This window comes from Lynx rufus, unplaced genomic scaffold, assembly GCF_022079265.1.
Source record: "Lynx rufus isolate CCGP_SWC_20201006 ecotype Redwood Valley unplaced genomic scaffold, mLynRuf1.p SCAF_4, whole genome shotgun sequence".
In the NCBI taxonomy this organism is placed as follows: domain Eukaryota; kingdom Metazoa; phylum Chordata; class Mammalia; order Carnivora; family Felidae; genus Lynx; species Lynx rufus.
The window spans coordinates 108,767,110-108,784,256 of NW_025814856.1; the positions used below are offsets into that span (position 1 = coordinate 108,767,110).

General features: G+C 33.7%; 1 protein-coding gene across 1 annotated transcript in view; it reads right to left on the minus strand.

The window, feature by feature from the left end:
• Positions 1 to 211: 211 nt before the first annotated feature.
• The window catches only part of AGMO (alkylglycerol monooxygenase), a 323,866-nt gene continuing 306,930 nt past the window's right edge, over positions 212 to 17,147 (minus strand). Inside the window, exon 14 of the mRNA XM_047095233.1 lies at positions 212 to 286. Coding sequence (XP_046951189.1) covers positions 212 to 286 — 75 coding nt within the window. The remainder of the gene's footprint in view (positions 287 to 17,147) is intronic.

Below are 17,147 nucleotides of genomic sequence, written 5' to 3' on the forward strand. Positions count from 1 at the left end.
AAACCCATTAATAAAGGAAAGTAATTGCAGCACACTTTAATTTTAATAGAAAATAACATATGGAAAGCAAGCAAAAGTAGATAAGCATATTCACCTTTCATTATAAAAATGGTTCATATAATCATTATATAAGATAATTATATTTCCACAGACAGTCATAATATACTGTGGTTGTGGACTACTGATTAAAACAAGAGAATTGAGTACAAACTTATTTCCAAGGGCCGGAGGCAAGTTGTTTTATGCTTCTGACTCCCCAGAAAGCAATGCAGATGGAATAAAAAATCTGAAGAAATAAAACACAAAGAGGAAAAAGAATTAAAAGTGAATCAATACTTTTGTTCAACTGAGTTAAAATATCTTTGAAAGGGAAAATGAACATCAGCATTTTAGACACTATAAATTAATCAAATTGAATCTAGCAGTTGTTCACTGATAGAATTTAGCCAACCCAACTTAAAACACATTACGTCGGAGAAAAGAGTGGGAGTAAAACGTTTTGTTTTTTTGGCTTTTATTTTATTTTTATTTATTTATCTATTTATTTAACTTATTTATTTATTTTACATCCAAGTTAGTTAGTGTTTGCCTTTTACTTTTTATACTCTCAAATCTGGGTCATTTCTAGGGATGGGACTATGAAACTTAGATACTGAATGAAACAGAACTTTCTTCTGGCCTCTGGGCATTCTGCATGTGGAATGTACTGTATGAAATGATCTCATTGTTTATATAGTTTAAGAAGCATTTGGAAAAGGAGAAATAAAAACATTATAAAAAATCATTCCTCTCTGGGGCAATGTGATCTAACATGTTATGAACTTTACCCAACACGAATTAAATGTTAAACATCACTACTGATTTACCTTCTCACTCTGGTGATCTTACAGTTATGAAAAACTGTACTACAAAATTCTCTTTAAGATTCATGCCATAACTAACTCATAATAAGCAGCCATCAGAGTTCATTGAGTTTACTTCTCTGCTTTCAAGTAATATCACACATTCCCAACAAATCACCCCAAATTAGCCAAAAATAACTTGATTTCTGATGATCCTAGCAATAAGGATTATATAGTCATTCAGTAAGAACTCATGGCTGCAGAATTTTTTATTATGTGTAATCTAAATGCCATAATGCCATAACACACATATCTTCTCTTCTCTTGATGTAAAATCCAAGCACTAGTCATGGTCTTTACACCATCAGAGTTCTCCTAAGCTAACTTTTCCCTTTACTCTTACCTATACACTAACATTAAGCTACAAGGTTGCTTTATGATCTCCATTTTAGGTGTTATTCGTATGATGATAAAAAAAAAAAAAGAGTAAAACCCAAACAAATGGGTTTATGCAAGAGTCTCTCCATATGTTTTTTTTTTTTTTAATTGTGCAAAGCTCCTCTCCAAACTACTAAAATATGACCAGTTCTTCTCCCCAGGAAGAACCACTATTCCTGAAAGATCCACAAAAATATACAAAGGAGCAAATTTAAGTAATAAGATGCAGGCATGGGAAACATTCTGGGGTGATGGACTGGAGAGAAGCCAAGGCCATTAACTGAGGCCAGCCATCAATTCAAAGAAAATAGCTTGAATTGTGGTTATTATGCTGTGAAAGCCTGAATATGAAAACAACAACAACAACAACAACACCTTCCTAAACCATGGTATTAGATTCACGGCTAGGTTGTTCTGTTTCATATAGAAACTTTCATATGTTCTTTCTAGAGAACCATGATCCTTCACGTTAGTCACTCTGCACTTTTCTTCCAATACATGCATTCCTTTCAGCCTATAATATGCACAATATAAAAAAATATATATCAAAAATGAAATCTACAGTTATGTTGAAGCAGAAGTCAAGAATAATATTAACATTATGGAGTTGCTTCAGAAATCAAATACAATATATTTAAAGGTTGGTTTTGTTTCTTTTGACTCTAATTCAAGAAAAATGACCTCATGGGATCTCTTGTGATGGTGCCAAGCAAAATAATATCAAGGTGAAGAGTATTTATGAAAGCCCTTTGTGCAATGAATTGAATTAGTCTATGAAGATGGGTAATGTTGACAGACGGCTATCTGTAAAGAGAACTTTCAAATGGGACAGAAATGAAAAATGCATAATATCAGTATAAACAGTTTAATTCAGATCCACAACATTTATGAACCCGAAATATATTTGGCAATAGAAGTTTTTACTGGTTTTTCAGGGTGCCTGGGTAACTTAGTTGATTGAGCTTCCGACTCTTGATCTCCACTCATGTCATGATCTCAGGGTTGTGAGATCAAGCCCAGCATCAGGCTCCGTGCTGGGTGAAGAGCCTGTTTAAATTTTTCTCTCTCCCTCTGCCTCTCTCACTCTCCCTCTCTCTGTCTCTCTCTGTCTCAAAAAAAGAAGTTTTTATTGGTTTTCAATTTAGTTTTTCGGGTCACAAGGATTCCAAGGGTGAAGGCTAGGGAGAAGGAAACCTCTAAACTATATGTAAAATTTTGCTGGTAAGTCATGATTCTCCTCTTCCCTACTCCCTACCCACTAGACTATCTATACTTCCATCTGGGATCCTAGAAATAGTAACAACTTCTGACCTAATGAGAGAATGAAAAAAAGTTCAATTCAGTTCATGCCTTTGTTGTTAACCCATAACTTCCCAACTAAATCTTTCTTCTTTTGAAACTATAAATCAAGTCCTATTTCCTTAATGACCCATCCTTAACTAAAACATGAGGATTTTATCTTTTCCAATTATCTAAAATGCTTTCAGCCCCTTAAGAAAAATGAGATATTTAACAATTTATAGTTTTATTTTGTTTCTTTGGCAGGTTTTGGCCCCATTTATTATCTCTTCAAAACATGGGGTGGAGAACTGATGATGCATAGAAATCCAACTCAGATTCAGTATTAATGTGCAGTGAGACCCTTGATTAAACTAGCCATTGTCCTAGGTGCCTTATTAGATTATGATGTTTAAATCTCATCACAAACTTTGCCAGATTGGTACCCAATTTGCTCATGAGGCAATGGGAACCTAGAATTTATGTGGTTTACCAAGAAATCACAAAACTACTAAATATCAGAGCTGGGATATGGGTGTTTGTTTATATAGCATCTCTCAGAAAATCTAACTACACATCCTAGGATGTCAGTTCAGTGAATACGTACATAAGTAGTGAATTCCTTCCTCTTTTTTTGTAGTGATCTCTACTTGCCTAGTGATTTTTGAGTCAGTAACTGCTAGGTTTCTGACACTTTTCACAATCAATGTTTTAAACATAAATTGGAGTTTTTATATATAATGAAAACCAGATTGACACAGAATCATAAAAATTAATACAATGAATATGCCCTTCTCAAAATATGCATGACCTTGAAATAGTCACTCAATTGCATTAGAGAGTAAGTAGGAAAAAATAGATTTTCTCTTGTATTTTTTAATGTGTATGCATATGTATCCTAAATATATATTTAGTATATAATTTTAGGCTGGAAAATTATTTAACATGGACTCCATAAACCAGTTGATGATTGGAGTCATGCCATTTTAATTTTCTCTTGTCCAAACTTTCTCTTGATTTTTCTATCAAGCTGTCCATTTTGGTTCTCCATAATTGATTAGATTAAATGTGTCCTTTGAAATGACTGTTGATTAACATTTTTCTCAATCAAGTATTTATTCAAGGAAGACAGGAGAATTACTACTTAGGCTAGTATAAGATTAAATGGCAACCAAAGCCAGTTTTTTGCAACATACTTCTCTAATCACAGATCTGATGTTTCTGGATATGTACAAACTCAATGAACACTTATTTTATCCAAGTCCCAAGATTTTAACAGCTGGATTCAAAATATGAAACAGAGGAAGTTCACTCCTGGTGTCAAGCCCTCCTTGAGCTAACACATCATTAGTGGCCCTTGTCTTCAGGCTATTTCCTTGACTTCCCAGGGCCCTAGACTCTGATGCCTGAACTTTGGCCTGTACAGATGCTCTCCACGTTTCCTTCACTCTTTCCAAAAAAGTGCATCAATTGACAGGTGGCTAATCTGAACCACTAACCCATACTAAAACACCAGTGGGAACCGATGAGTTATTCTACTGCCCCTCCCCATTATGTCTGTGTTTTAAGAGGCCTTATTAAAAATGGCTCTACTTATGAGAAAATCAGGCATCTAATCTTAAAGGAGACAGAATAGTATCAGAAGAGGTACTTGTGTGCATGTGACATCTCCTCAAACTGCTATCCCTCAAATTACACAGCTAGTGGATTGTTCTTACACCTATGTACATATCTGTCTCAGTTGGTTTGAATCCGCCTACCAAATGTATTAATAAATGACCTGAGAAGCAAATAAAATATCATCTTAGGTAGTGGACTATTTCCATTAGAACTAGCCAGCAACACCCCACACTTCTCAAAACATTTAACTCTCAGATAAATTGCAAAAAAAAAAAAAAAAGAAAGTTTTAAAGTACTTGAAAAATTACCCACAAGAGAAACAAAATCTCTGAGATAGCTGAAATTTACTTGGATTCTCAAACTTGTATCTATTGGTACAAATACTTGAATAGAATATGCTGAGAGATAACATCTCATTTAATTTTATGCTTATCCACAGTGGCAATGTAATTACATATACAGAATCACTAGAGAATTGCACGAGCAAGTTAGAAAATCTAAGTCATTTTATAAATGATGGGTAAAGCTGCCTGATAAATTCTACCTTGACAAGGAAGAAACTTGAAATAGCATTTTTGTGATGAGAGATTACAAACTCACTTTTCATAATTAAAAAAATATATTACTCTTTATTTCACTGTGTACATTTTTGTGTACAACTTTTGTCTTGATTTCCTAAAATTCCCTTGGAATGGATATACCTATGTTTTATGTCTAAAAAATTATATCCTGCCTCTAAATGGAAGAATATATTTTTACCTAAAAATTATTTCTCTGACATTGATGAGGTTCATAAAATAACAATTCACTGACTACTCACAACTATAACAATGAAAATAGCAACAATTTGTTTTAAGAGCAACACATTAAATATGCAGAAGTTTTTACTAAATTATTTGGATAAAATAAAACTAATTCTTTGTTAAATATACTTTTTGACATAATATTTTGGTTTTTTAGAGAGGACCATTGTCTGCTCTACAGATAAACAGATAAGAACTTAAACAGAGTTCAAACCTGAATTGCTTAAAAGTATCTCTATTTCCTATTAATGCAAGAGACAAATAAATACAAACAAATCTAGACCAGAATTTGGAGCCAAATAGACTGAAAGTCCTGCTGAAATGAAAACATCAGAAAGATAATAGGTAATGATACATTTTTTTTCTTTGAATTTTCAAGGATACAGCTTGACAAATGCCAACTCCAAAGAAATTGGGAATTCCTGATTTAACTTCCAGTACATTCTATATATATGACTAAAATACTAGGAGTCATGCACAGACAAACAAAGGCCTAACAGAAATAATTTCCAACTATTTGCAACTATTACTTGGAAGTCTTGTGTTCTCTCTCTGACCCTATTCAAAGCATATACAATTACCACTATCTTTAATATGTGGTCTTATCATATTTACTACTATCAAGATTTAAATCAAACATTATTGTTTTGCATTAGTTTTTAAATATGTATTAAAATTCTTAACTGAGGGAAAAACAATATAAAAAGAAAGTTTATATTAATGCACATGATAACAATGCCTTATTTAAAAAGAATATATATTTCCTTCAATCATTACATATATTCTGATATAAATTTTCAAACATAATACATTAAACATACCATGATCATGTTTTTATAAAAGAAAATAAACTCAAACATTAGAACAAAAATTTTAAATAATTAAGCTGAATTCTAAAACCTTAAAAATCAGGCATTTTACTATTCAGTGGGGGCAAAGGACTCTAATTTTAGTGACAAAAAAGTACTAAGTTAATTTAGATAACAAATACAGAATCTTCATTTGTAACCATTTCTTCAGCTCCCCAGAGATGATTATCTCCTGTTGGGTATCACAATTTATTCACTATTCTAAGAGTCCACATAGCTCAAGAAAGTGTATATCCTTTTCAACAATACCCCTATGAAATATCTACTGTTCACGTATACCACATTTGAGCTATCATGATAACATGTGAAACCACAAATATCAGTAAGAACATTAGAGATCTCTTGGAGTTCTCCAAGACCTACCTACAATTCAGAGAATATACTTGAAGACAGTTGTCATGAATTAGCTACTGTGTATGCAAACCCATCTGGTCAAAATTGTATAAACTGTAATTAGCATAAAGTGAAAATAGATGCTACATTTCTCAAAAACATCTGTGGATTTTTCATCTTTGAATTCTAAATTATGAATTCAGTGTCTTTATAGATACAAGACTTTAAAATTTTCCAATATTACCAACTCTTGTTCTGAGGGTATTACCATCCAGTAATAGGGATTTTAAAATTGCCCTTGATTACTTATTACATTCTTGCTCTCCCTCATACACAATGATACATCTTCAATTTATGTTCATTTCCTAGAAAACTTATAAATATTTTAATATACATAGTCTAGATTTACAGCCTTCATTCTCAATTTTTTTCCAGGTTAGTTTTTTTCCAGGTTAGTACTCCGTCCCCAGCTTGAGGTTTGTCAAAATGACAGGTAAAAGGAAATGCCAAGCTTACCACAATTAAAGCATGGAGAAAAATTAAAGAGACAACCAAAGTTGATTATATGATTTATATTCATAAAATGGTCAAAACATGTGTCTTGTCAAAACTGAAACCTGACTTTATATTTTTCTAATCATCAAAATTCTTAATGCAGAAGGGTAAAACTTTTTTTTATAACTTTTTAGTTTGAAATGCTGGATAAAAAGCAATATGGAGATACAGAGAGCAAGTTACAATAAGGTCAAATTAATAACCAAATATCAATTGTGAGAATGAATGTTAGGTTAAACATTGACCACTCTTTCGGAAAAATATCTTAGCAAAGGCATACATTATAAAAAGCATCTGTTTACACTCATAATCTTCTTCTTGTACTTACAATGGAGCCTCACATTCTTTACCTTTTTAGGTGTGAGAATGAAAAAAAATATCAGAGCAGTGAAAAATTCTAAGGATAGTCTATTTTAGTTTTTATGAAGTTGGGAATAAAACAAGAGTAGGAAAAATAAGTCACTCGATGAACATTACCTAATCTGACCTGAGACATTCTTATATATTAAAACTAGTAATGGACAACGCATTAAAAATAACCTGATGCTGGGGCACCTGGGTGGCTCAGTTGGTTAAGGGTTTGACTCTTAATTTTGGCTCAGGTCATGATCTCACAGTTCATGGGTTAAATCCCTGTGTCAGTCTCTGTGCTGATGGTGTGGAACCTGCTTGGGATTCTCTCTCTCTCTCTCTCTCTCTCTCTCCCTCAGCCCCTCACCTGCTTGCTCTTTCTCTCGGCAAAAATAAATAAACTTTTAAAAAGTTTAAAAAATAGCCTGATTCCCTGCCCAAAAAATATTACTGTACTTTTTTTTTTTAAAAAAGAAGATAGTTCAGGGAATTTAAAAATTCTTTCTTTTTTTAACTTCATATTTCTGCAAATAAGTTCTGGTTACAACTAAAACAACATTTCATTGAATTTTCCTGAGTATGCCTAACATCGGCACAAAATTATTTGGCTCATATATAGCATGTTTGAAACTGAAGATTTTTAAAAAATATTTAAAAAATATTTACTTATTTTTGAGAGAGAGAGAGAGAGAGAGACAGAGTGTGAACGGGGGAGGGGCAGAGAGAGAGAAGGAGACAGAATCTGAAGCAGGCTCCAGACTCTGAGCTGTCAGCACACAGCTGGATGCAGAACTTGATCTCACACACCTTGAGATCATGACCTGAGCCGGAGTCAGTCACTTAACCAACTGAGCCACCCAGGCACCCCAAAACTGAGGATATTTTAGTAAAATGTTGCTGGATTAATCATGGTCCTTAAGTATCCTAACAGAACTCTTTGTAATGGGGAAAAACATGACACTTAATCTAAAATTCAAAGTACTACACATTTCTAATTCCCTTTTATTTCTGACTCCTGAAATTTATGGCATTTACATTCTAAAATCAAAACTCTGTTTTAACAAAAATTATCAAGACAACCATTCAAGTCTAGCTTACCAAAATGTAATTTTCATGGTGAATGAGAGGTGGTTTGTTTGCCAAATAATAACCAATATTCACCTTGCTATTTACCTACCTAGTTTACCTACCTATTTACCTTGCCAAATAATCTCATCACAACAGCAGATTGATTTTCAGTGTAGTGTACATAACAAAGGCCAGCTCCTGGCATCTCCCAGACATCAATCAGAGCCTACGTTTTCTCCCATGGAGGCAAATTTTAATACTTGGTGTACAAAAATTTATATATGAAAGACCATATGCTCGCAAATGCAGAATACCATTCAACACTGCTAGTCCAGGACTTCCAGTGTGCTGTTAAAAGAAATTCTTTGTACTTGCCCACTATCTAGGAAACAAAGGAAGTCTCTTAACAAATGAGTTTATTTTTAGGAAAAAAATGCCATGTTTACAGAAATAATAGTGATGTCTGGTTTTTAAAACACAACAGTATATCTTGGAAGGATGTGTTTTGAAAAGATCTCTTTGTATTGTTTTTGCTTGTGTCAAAGGGATGATTAGAGCCCCAGTAAATGGGAACCTCCCAGAGTAGGCTAAATAGAAGGCCAACATCCCACATATGGCTTGCAGCTTGGGGGATTTCTCTCAAAGTTCTGCCAGAGGATGGGACTGCCCAAATGGTTTCTCGCGTAAGTCCTAAGTCATAAACTGCATCCTACTAGGCCAGCCATGCCAGAACTGGACCCAAGGGTATACAGAGTCTTGGCTGATGGCAAACAATGATTGCTTCCTAAGGAAGCCACAGCTGCCTTCCTGAGAGACACCCCAGATGCCTGAATTTTCCCTTACTTTCCATTTCTGACTACCTGTTCTGGCAAAAGTTCCAACAAAGAGGGAGGCAGGCAGCAGGCACCCAGCTGTTTTCAATATGCCTTGGCAATGTAGGTACTGATTACATAAACACTACAAACATTCAAAGAGCATATTTTCTAGCTTTTAAGCTATAAAAAAGGTGTGAGCCTGTACCAACACCTTATATCTCCTCTTCTCCAAATAATGATAATGCTGACGAGGGTGATAACTACAATAATGACCACGATGATGATGATGATGATAATTAGGGCTTTAATTATGAAAGCCAAGATTATTAAAGGAGACACAATATCTTGAACTGCTGGGAAAGAGCTCAAATTATACAAGAATTGGAAAGATGTGAAATTTCCACATTTCATGGGCAAGAATATATTTTTTTCCCTTAGGAAACAATGAGGTCAAAATATGTAATTGATTCACTTGATGTCTTAGTTTTCCCACAAGTCAGGAAAAAAACAATCAGCTGTTACATCATCCATTTGCATTATAGCATATTTTTTTTTCATTCACATATATTTAAAAATATTATTTTAAACTCTTAATATACAAGTTGAACTTTGAACAACACAGTTTGGAACTGCACTCAGCCACTTGAGTGCAGTTTTTTTTTTTCCATAAACACAGTGCAGCACCGTAAATGTATTTTTCTTACTTACGATTTGCTTAATCATACTTTCTTTTCCATAGCTTCCTTTATTGTAAAAATACAGCATATAATAATATCACATACAACATATGTCTTGATCAACTGTTTATGTTATCAGTAAGGCTTCTGGTCAACTGTAGGCTATTAGTGGTTAAGTTTGGGGCAGTCAAAAGTTATATGAAGATTTTCAACTGCATGGGTGGTTGGTGCTTCTAACCTCCACATTATTCAATGGTCAGTTTTATGTAAAACATACAAGAAATTACATTAATAAAATATTGCTAAAGGTCTTCTGTTTATATTTAAGATCAAGTTCAGAAACCTAGTCAAACTGGAAGAACTCTGGAAAAAGAATGAGAGGATCAGATTGTCCCAAGTCAACACAAATTCTTTTGCCTCCAGAGGTTACTCAGAATTTCAGTTTCTGCCTCTATAAAATACGGATAATAGCTTCATAATTTTCACAACTTTATCATAAATATTCACTATTTTTTTAAATATAAAGTTCTATGAAGATATAGGATAGACAATTAAAGTGTGCTATTTTTCTTGCTAAAAAGATTCAGTAAACTAAAGGTGACAACAGAGAGTGACAGATAAGGAGATATACATGATAGGTAGAGTTTGAAACATGACAGTTTTCAATAATGCCAGCTTTTTCAGATGGATGGTCCTAAGTTAAAAAGATGCTTTTAAAACTGTGAATATATAATTATTGTTGGGAAAATATAATTATCTTACAAAGTAGAGTAAGAATTTAGTGGGTAAGTACAATTATAGATTGATCATCGTTTGAAGTATTTCTATTCTGTTGTGAAACATGGAGTTCAATGTTCTTGATGAGTTTTTATGATGCCAGCCTTCAAATACATCTTTCAGTGTCTTAAAATACTTTTAATTTTAATTCCTTTTTATGACAAAAAATATAGACTGAATAATAGTTTCTAATGATCCTCATTCCCACTTCTGTCACCAAAATACTGTTTTGATCCTTCATATTTAATTAAATTTCCTACTCATATCTACTTTTTTTTAATATTTGTATTTGGTAGAGAGAACAAGCATGTACACGTGCACAAGTGGGGGAGTGGCAGAGAAACATGGAGACAGAATCCAAACCAGGCTCCAGGCTCTGAGCTGTCAGCACAGAGCCTGACGCAGATCTTGAACCCACAAGCTATGACATCATGACCTGAGCCAAAGTTGGACACTCAACCGACTGGGCCACCCAGGTGCCCAATTTCCTACTCATATCTAAAATTATGTTAAAAATAATTGTTTTATATAATTGTTTAATAATACACAGATATTATTCCAGGGGGATGCTGAGCAATATAATGGAAATAGTCTTCCATGAAAATTCTACAATAGACATAATTTTTTAGTAGTAGTATTTCTTGAAATATTCTTTGACATATATATATATATTAAGCAAAGCTGAGTCAAGACAATTCTAAGTGGAACTAAGCTGATGGCATGATAAGTTTTTTTGACTAAGACTGACAATATAATGTAAAGGAAGGGGCCAAATTTAAAGGACATAATGGAGGAAGAATAGTAAAATGCCAGCAAGGAATTACTGTTCTATACCTTTGCTTTATTGTAAAGCATCCTGCTAGACAATCAAAACAATTGAAAAGCCTTCAAAATTTTCAGTATAGATTCAATTTAGTAAAATCTAGTATCTTAAAGTCGCAACCACTAAAATAATAGTCTTTAAAAATAAATACCCATATTATTCTATTTATTATTTATTTAGTGCTAGGTATGGCACCCATAAGAAAAAATAGCATGGGACCTACTTCAAAGGCAAACACAAGCACAAAAAATTGCATTGAGCCAGTCCCCATTAGGTTGTACTCATTATACACATATATATCACACTCTTGTTTCTCGTCAGGCAGTCCACTGCTGACAGAACTCACTGGTAAGCAATATAGCCCCTGAATCCACACTTAGATCTACACAGTGTTTCGTGAAGTATCTATTAAGGACTGGTATTTTTGTATGTATCTTATTTTTAAATCTTCAGGTAAAATTATCTTCACAATGTCATAGTTAAATATAAAAAATGTTTGGGGCGCCTGGGTGGTTCAGTCAGTTAAGCGTTGGACTTCCCCTCAGGTCATGATCTCGTAGTCCGTGAGTTCAAGCCCCACGTCGGTCTCTGTGCTGACAGCTCAGAGCCTGAAGCTTGCTTCAGATTCTGTTTCCCTCTCTTTCTGATCCTCCCTGGCTCACACTCTGTCTCTCTCACTGTCAAAAATGAATAAATGTTAAAAAATTTTTTAAATAAAACAAATGTTTTACTAAAATGAGGTCAATCACAGAGATATGTTAAATTTCCCACTGACTTAGCTTATTTGTAAAATGATTATTTGCCATAGCTACCTTGTAGGATTCTTATATGAATAAGAGCTAAATCATCTTCATTCAGCAGATAGAGTGTTTCCTCAAGTACTCATAACTCAGTGTTTTGAAGTTGTATGTTTGAATACAAAAGAAGTGGCTTTCAATGATAATTCCATCTTGAGGAAGTTATTTAGTGCTGCTATATCTCAGTACCTTTACCTGAAAAATATGGATTATCTTACAAGGTAGCTGAAATAATTAAATGAAAGAATGGACATAAAAACTTGGGGTTTCATATACGCAAGTGCTCAACAAATATCAGTAGTTTAAGTTGATGCTATTTTGTTATTATTGCTACTACTGATATTAGGTCAATTTCTACAGCAATGTTTTCTAAAATTTATTATGAAAATATTACAGTTCTTCCCCCATTTCATTTAGCCTTTAAATTTTTCAATTATTATTTGTGTATTATAAGCTTCATAAAAAAGACATTTCTTTTAAAAGAAGGATGAGATAAAACAACTGTAAATAGAAATTCTAATTTTTACTTCTTTCATCCCATTGTATCCTCATCTATCACTTTTGAAAATCACCATCACGGAATAAAGAAGCATTCAAAATTCCACATCAGTGTCCTGGAAAAAACACTGAGAAACTTGAAACCTGATTTCTTGTCCCTTTTGTCATGAAATGATCAAATACTTCATATTCTCTGGATGTTAGCTTCGTTTTCTGTCCAATTAGAGTGGAAATAGAAAATAAGGTCTATTCTGTTCTATTATCTGAAAAAAATAACAGAATTGGCCAACACAATATTGTAATGCGAGAGAGGTCTGAGGATAGCTCCCAAAATAATTAAGTTTTTAATAAAAAGTATACATCAGAAATACTTCTTCATCTTGCCCTAATTACTAGCACCATAAGGTAATTGAAATAACAGAGGGGATGACAAGCGAAAAGCCTTAAAAGTATCAGTTTTCTAGAGAACAAATTAATGGTTCCAGAGGGAAGGGGCAAAATGGGTGAAGGGAGTGGGAGAAACAGGCATCCGGTAATTGAATGAGTAAGTCATGAGGATAAAAGGCACAGAATAGGGAATACAGTGAACGATATTGTAACAGTGTTGCATGGTAACAGATGGTAGGTACACTTGTGGTGAGCATGGCATAGAGATGTTGAATATCTACGTTGTGTACCTGAAACTAATGTAACATTGTGTGCTGACTCTACTCAAATAATAAAATAAAATAAAATAAAATAGCCACTCCCCCCACCAAATTATTTTCCACACATGTGAAATATATGTAAATACTGGCAAAGGATGGCAGAGATGGATCCCAAAACATCCATTTCTCGAAATCAAAATCCCTTATCTTCACCTTGGACATAATCTGTTCTCCCAGCACTCTGACACATAAAAGTTTTAATGTTAATACACATTAGGTTCATCTTTGAAAAATAACTTAGTGGACATCACCAAAGGGTAAATTGGCAAATCATGATTATTGGTAAATCATGATGGGTTTTAAGAGCAAAAGAAATTTCAGAGGTAAAATACTTGGCCTGTTTTCATTTATAGTTCAAGAAATACAACTATACCTCAGTAAGTCTGGGGTTGGGGGAAGAAATACAGTTTGGCCACTAATATATTCTCTAGATCAAGTTATAAAACAAAAACTTCAAAATTGTTAGTTTTTATCTAGTCCATAAGTAATTGTTGATTATTTCTCTCTTCATTGAGAGAGAATGAGGATAGAGGGAAGATCCTTAAAAACAATTATTATATGATAAAAAGTAAGGGTGAAGCTTGTAACCAATATCAAATATTGGATAAGGGTAAAATTATACTTTATTACAGTATGAGTTTTCAGAAAATATCCTTGTATCTACAATATGTTTATAATTATGTCAAAAGATGTATTTTATGGATTCTGGAGAAATATGTTACTAATTCTCATAAATAAGGGCAAATAGAACCTCCCTGGTTAGCTTCTGAAGTTAGCACATGCCTCAAAAGTTGTCCAGAGTTAAAATTACTCTAGGAAATCCCTTAAATAACCCCTATAGTATAATACACATGGTTTTGTGTATACAAACCCTTAATGGTAATTCTTTCACACACTCACGTTTGAGAACTATTTTGCCAGACTGAAGAAATTAACAAAGGAAAGTCTCTAGGTAGATGTCTGATAATTTAAACCAATCTTGCCCTTTGATTAAATGGCAAAACTTAGTGAAGAAAGAAAGAAAGAAAGAAAGAAAGAAAGAAAGAAAGAAAAGAATAGAAGAAAAGAAAAGAAGGAAGAAAGGTAAAGAAAGAAAGGAAGAAAGGGAGGGAGAGAGAGAGATGATGATGAGGTCTAAATTGTTTCTGGTTATTTGTAAGTTTACCTTCTTTAATTGAAAAAAATTTTTTTAATGTTTACTTATTTTTGAGAGTGAGAGAGAGAGAGAGAGAGAGGGAGAGTGCACGGGTGCACGCACACAAGTGGGGAGGGGCAGAGAGCAAGGAAGACACAGAATACTAAGCAGGCTCCAGGCTCTGAGCTGTCAGCACAGAGCCTGACGCAGGGTGGGGGGGGGGGGTTCAAAGTCACTGACTATGATATCATAACCTGAGCCAAAGTCCTATGCTTATGAGGAAGTCACCCAGGGGCCCCTTACCTCCTTTAATTTTTAATGTTGAGCCTTTATCACTCTAGTACATGTTAAATGGATGTGTTTGCTTTTGTGAGGATCAAATAAGACAGCAGAGTATATCTTGGAGTTGGCAGTAAATTCCAAATTCTAAAATCAGCTTGAATGTACATATGACATCACTTCACTTTACGTTAATATACAGGAGAATATTTAGTTTGGTTTCTCTGACATAAAAATTTGCTTTAAAATGTTTTAACTATCCTCAACTTTTTGTGTCCTTTGCTATTTCTAACTATATCTTTGACAGCAATGATCCTATAAAACCTCCAAAGGCCCCAGTTTTACTTCAAACTTTCAAATGAATAAATCCAGTAAAAATTCTGTCACAACAAATGAGATGTACCAAGTACTAAATTTTTCTGTTATAATTAAACTGTATTTTGATTTCAACACTACTTTTTCTCTTGACCTAATTCTGACCCTCTGTAATGAACTAGTTCACCAGAGTTTTTAGTACTGGGATTCCTTTTGTTATGAAGTAGAAGTTTTACAGAGAAACTACAAAATCCCAGGATGTGATGACTGTTGTGACCTTGAAAATTTCACCAGGATGAATATGAATACTGGCTAAATTGCTTTGTAATTGACTAAGTTTCTCTATGCTCTTATCAGAAGAAAGCACACATATTTAGAAGTGTTATTTTTCTTTGTTTTTCTTCTTTTTTTTCCTTTTTCTCTTGCTTTACTTTTTTTTTCTTTGCTGTGGTGAAGTGAGTTACAAGCTCCCACAAGACCTGAAGACTCAACACAGCTTGGGTTGTGGACCGGATTTCTCCCACATGAGTTTGGTGGCCGGGTCAGTCAGGATGATATTAGTATATTTAATTTTCAAAACACACACAGTGGAACAGATGTGTTTTATAGGGACTGAAAAATGAAGTTCAGAAGTGAGGGGGTCTGGGTAATGTTCTGGTACAATATGGTTAGAGATCACTGTATGAAACTAATTCCTGCTGATAATCATAACTTGTCTCTGTGAAAACTAGTTTACAATATTTGTGTATAGCACTATGGAGAATATCAAAGCTACCAAGATTTGAAACAGTGCAGCAGGAGCTCCAGAACTTTATGTAAATTAACCCCACAACATGGAACACATTAACTTGAGGGTTGCAGGAATTTGGACCTCAGAATGCCTAGGATGTGGGTTTAATTGAAATGCAGTATTATGACAATCAGTTTTTCTCTGGAGACAGAATTTTTTAAGGTGCATGCAAATGTATAATTGAGCATTGACATATTACATCATAGTGATATGTTTTAAACAACCCATATCTGCTTCACAATATTTATTTCACTGAAATACCACTGGATATTTAAAGATTCCTCCTTTAGAGTCCAGCCATCTGAATAAATGAACAGTACACTGAGGTGAGCCAGTCAACTCTCAGATGGGGCCAGGCCTCAAAGGCTCACACATACACAAAGCACTTCTTCTGGAAAAAATGTTTCTGAGTTTTCAACATAAATCAGGGTCAACACATAATACGATCATACTCTAGTATATTTAAAAGCTGGAAAACAGTCTAACTAGGACGGTGATGCTTCCAACAAGCCCTCAGGCCAAATAGCAATCAGAAAGAGAATTTATGGCTTTGTGATCAAACCCCAACTCTGTTCAAGTCCATGAAGGGCTTGCCTGCTCTCCTGAGGAAATTTTAAATGGGAGTTAGAAAACTATACTTTCTCTGTGATGACTTACAGGATTTCTTTTTTCTTTTTCTTTTTTCTTTCCCTTTCCCTTCCCTTTTTAACTGTAGCCACGAATGAACATACTTGTGAGTAATTCTAAATTTCAGAAGCCTTGACATTAACACCATAACAATTATACATTTATGGTGAAAGAATAAGCCAAATCTTTGGAATGAAATTCTATATGCATCACTTATAAATAGTAGCAATAATAAGATTAAACAATAATAATAAATTTTCTTAATGGTAAAAAAAAGTTACAATATAAAAAAATGGTCAAATTGCATATTGAATTCAGAATATGCCAGATAAAATCAAGTATTTTGTTTAGGCCATTTTTTACATAAAATATAAAACATAAAACTAAGAATTGCTTATTACACCACAGAGTTGGAAATGTCAGGATCAACAGATCAACATATATCCGCTGACCATACATCATGATTCTATTTATGTGTAAGAACAAAGTGATAAAAAATAATATAAGATAATAATATACAGAGAAGATAGAATGTAATATACAAGGGATTGGGACTTTCTGCAGAGTGATGTATTATACAGATACAGAACTCTCTTCAACGAATACAACAGAATTCTGGCTAAATATACCATTTAGAAAGTTAACATGTAGCTTATCTCAAAAGAAAGAAAGAGAAGATTAAATGTTAAGAGAAAAGAACAGAAAAGGGAGGGAATACAAGGCCAGAGGTAGAATGAAGGCATGAAATGT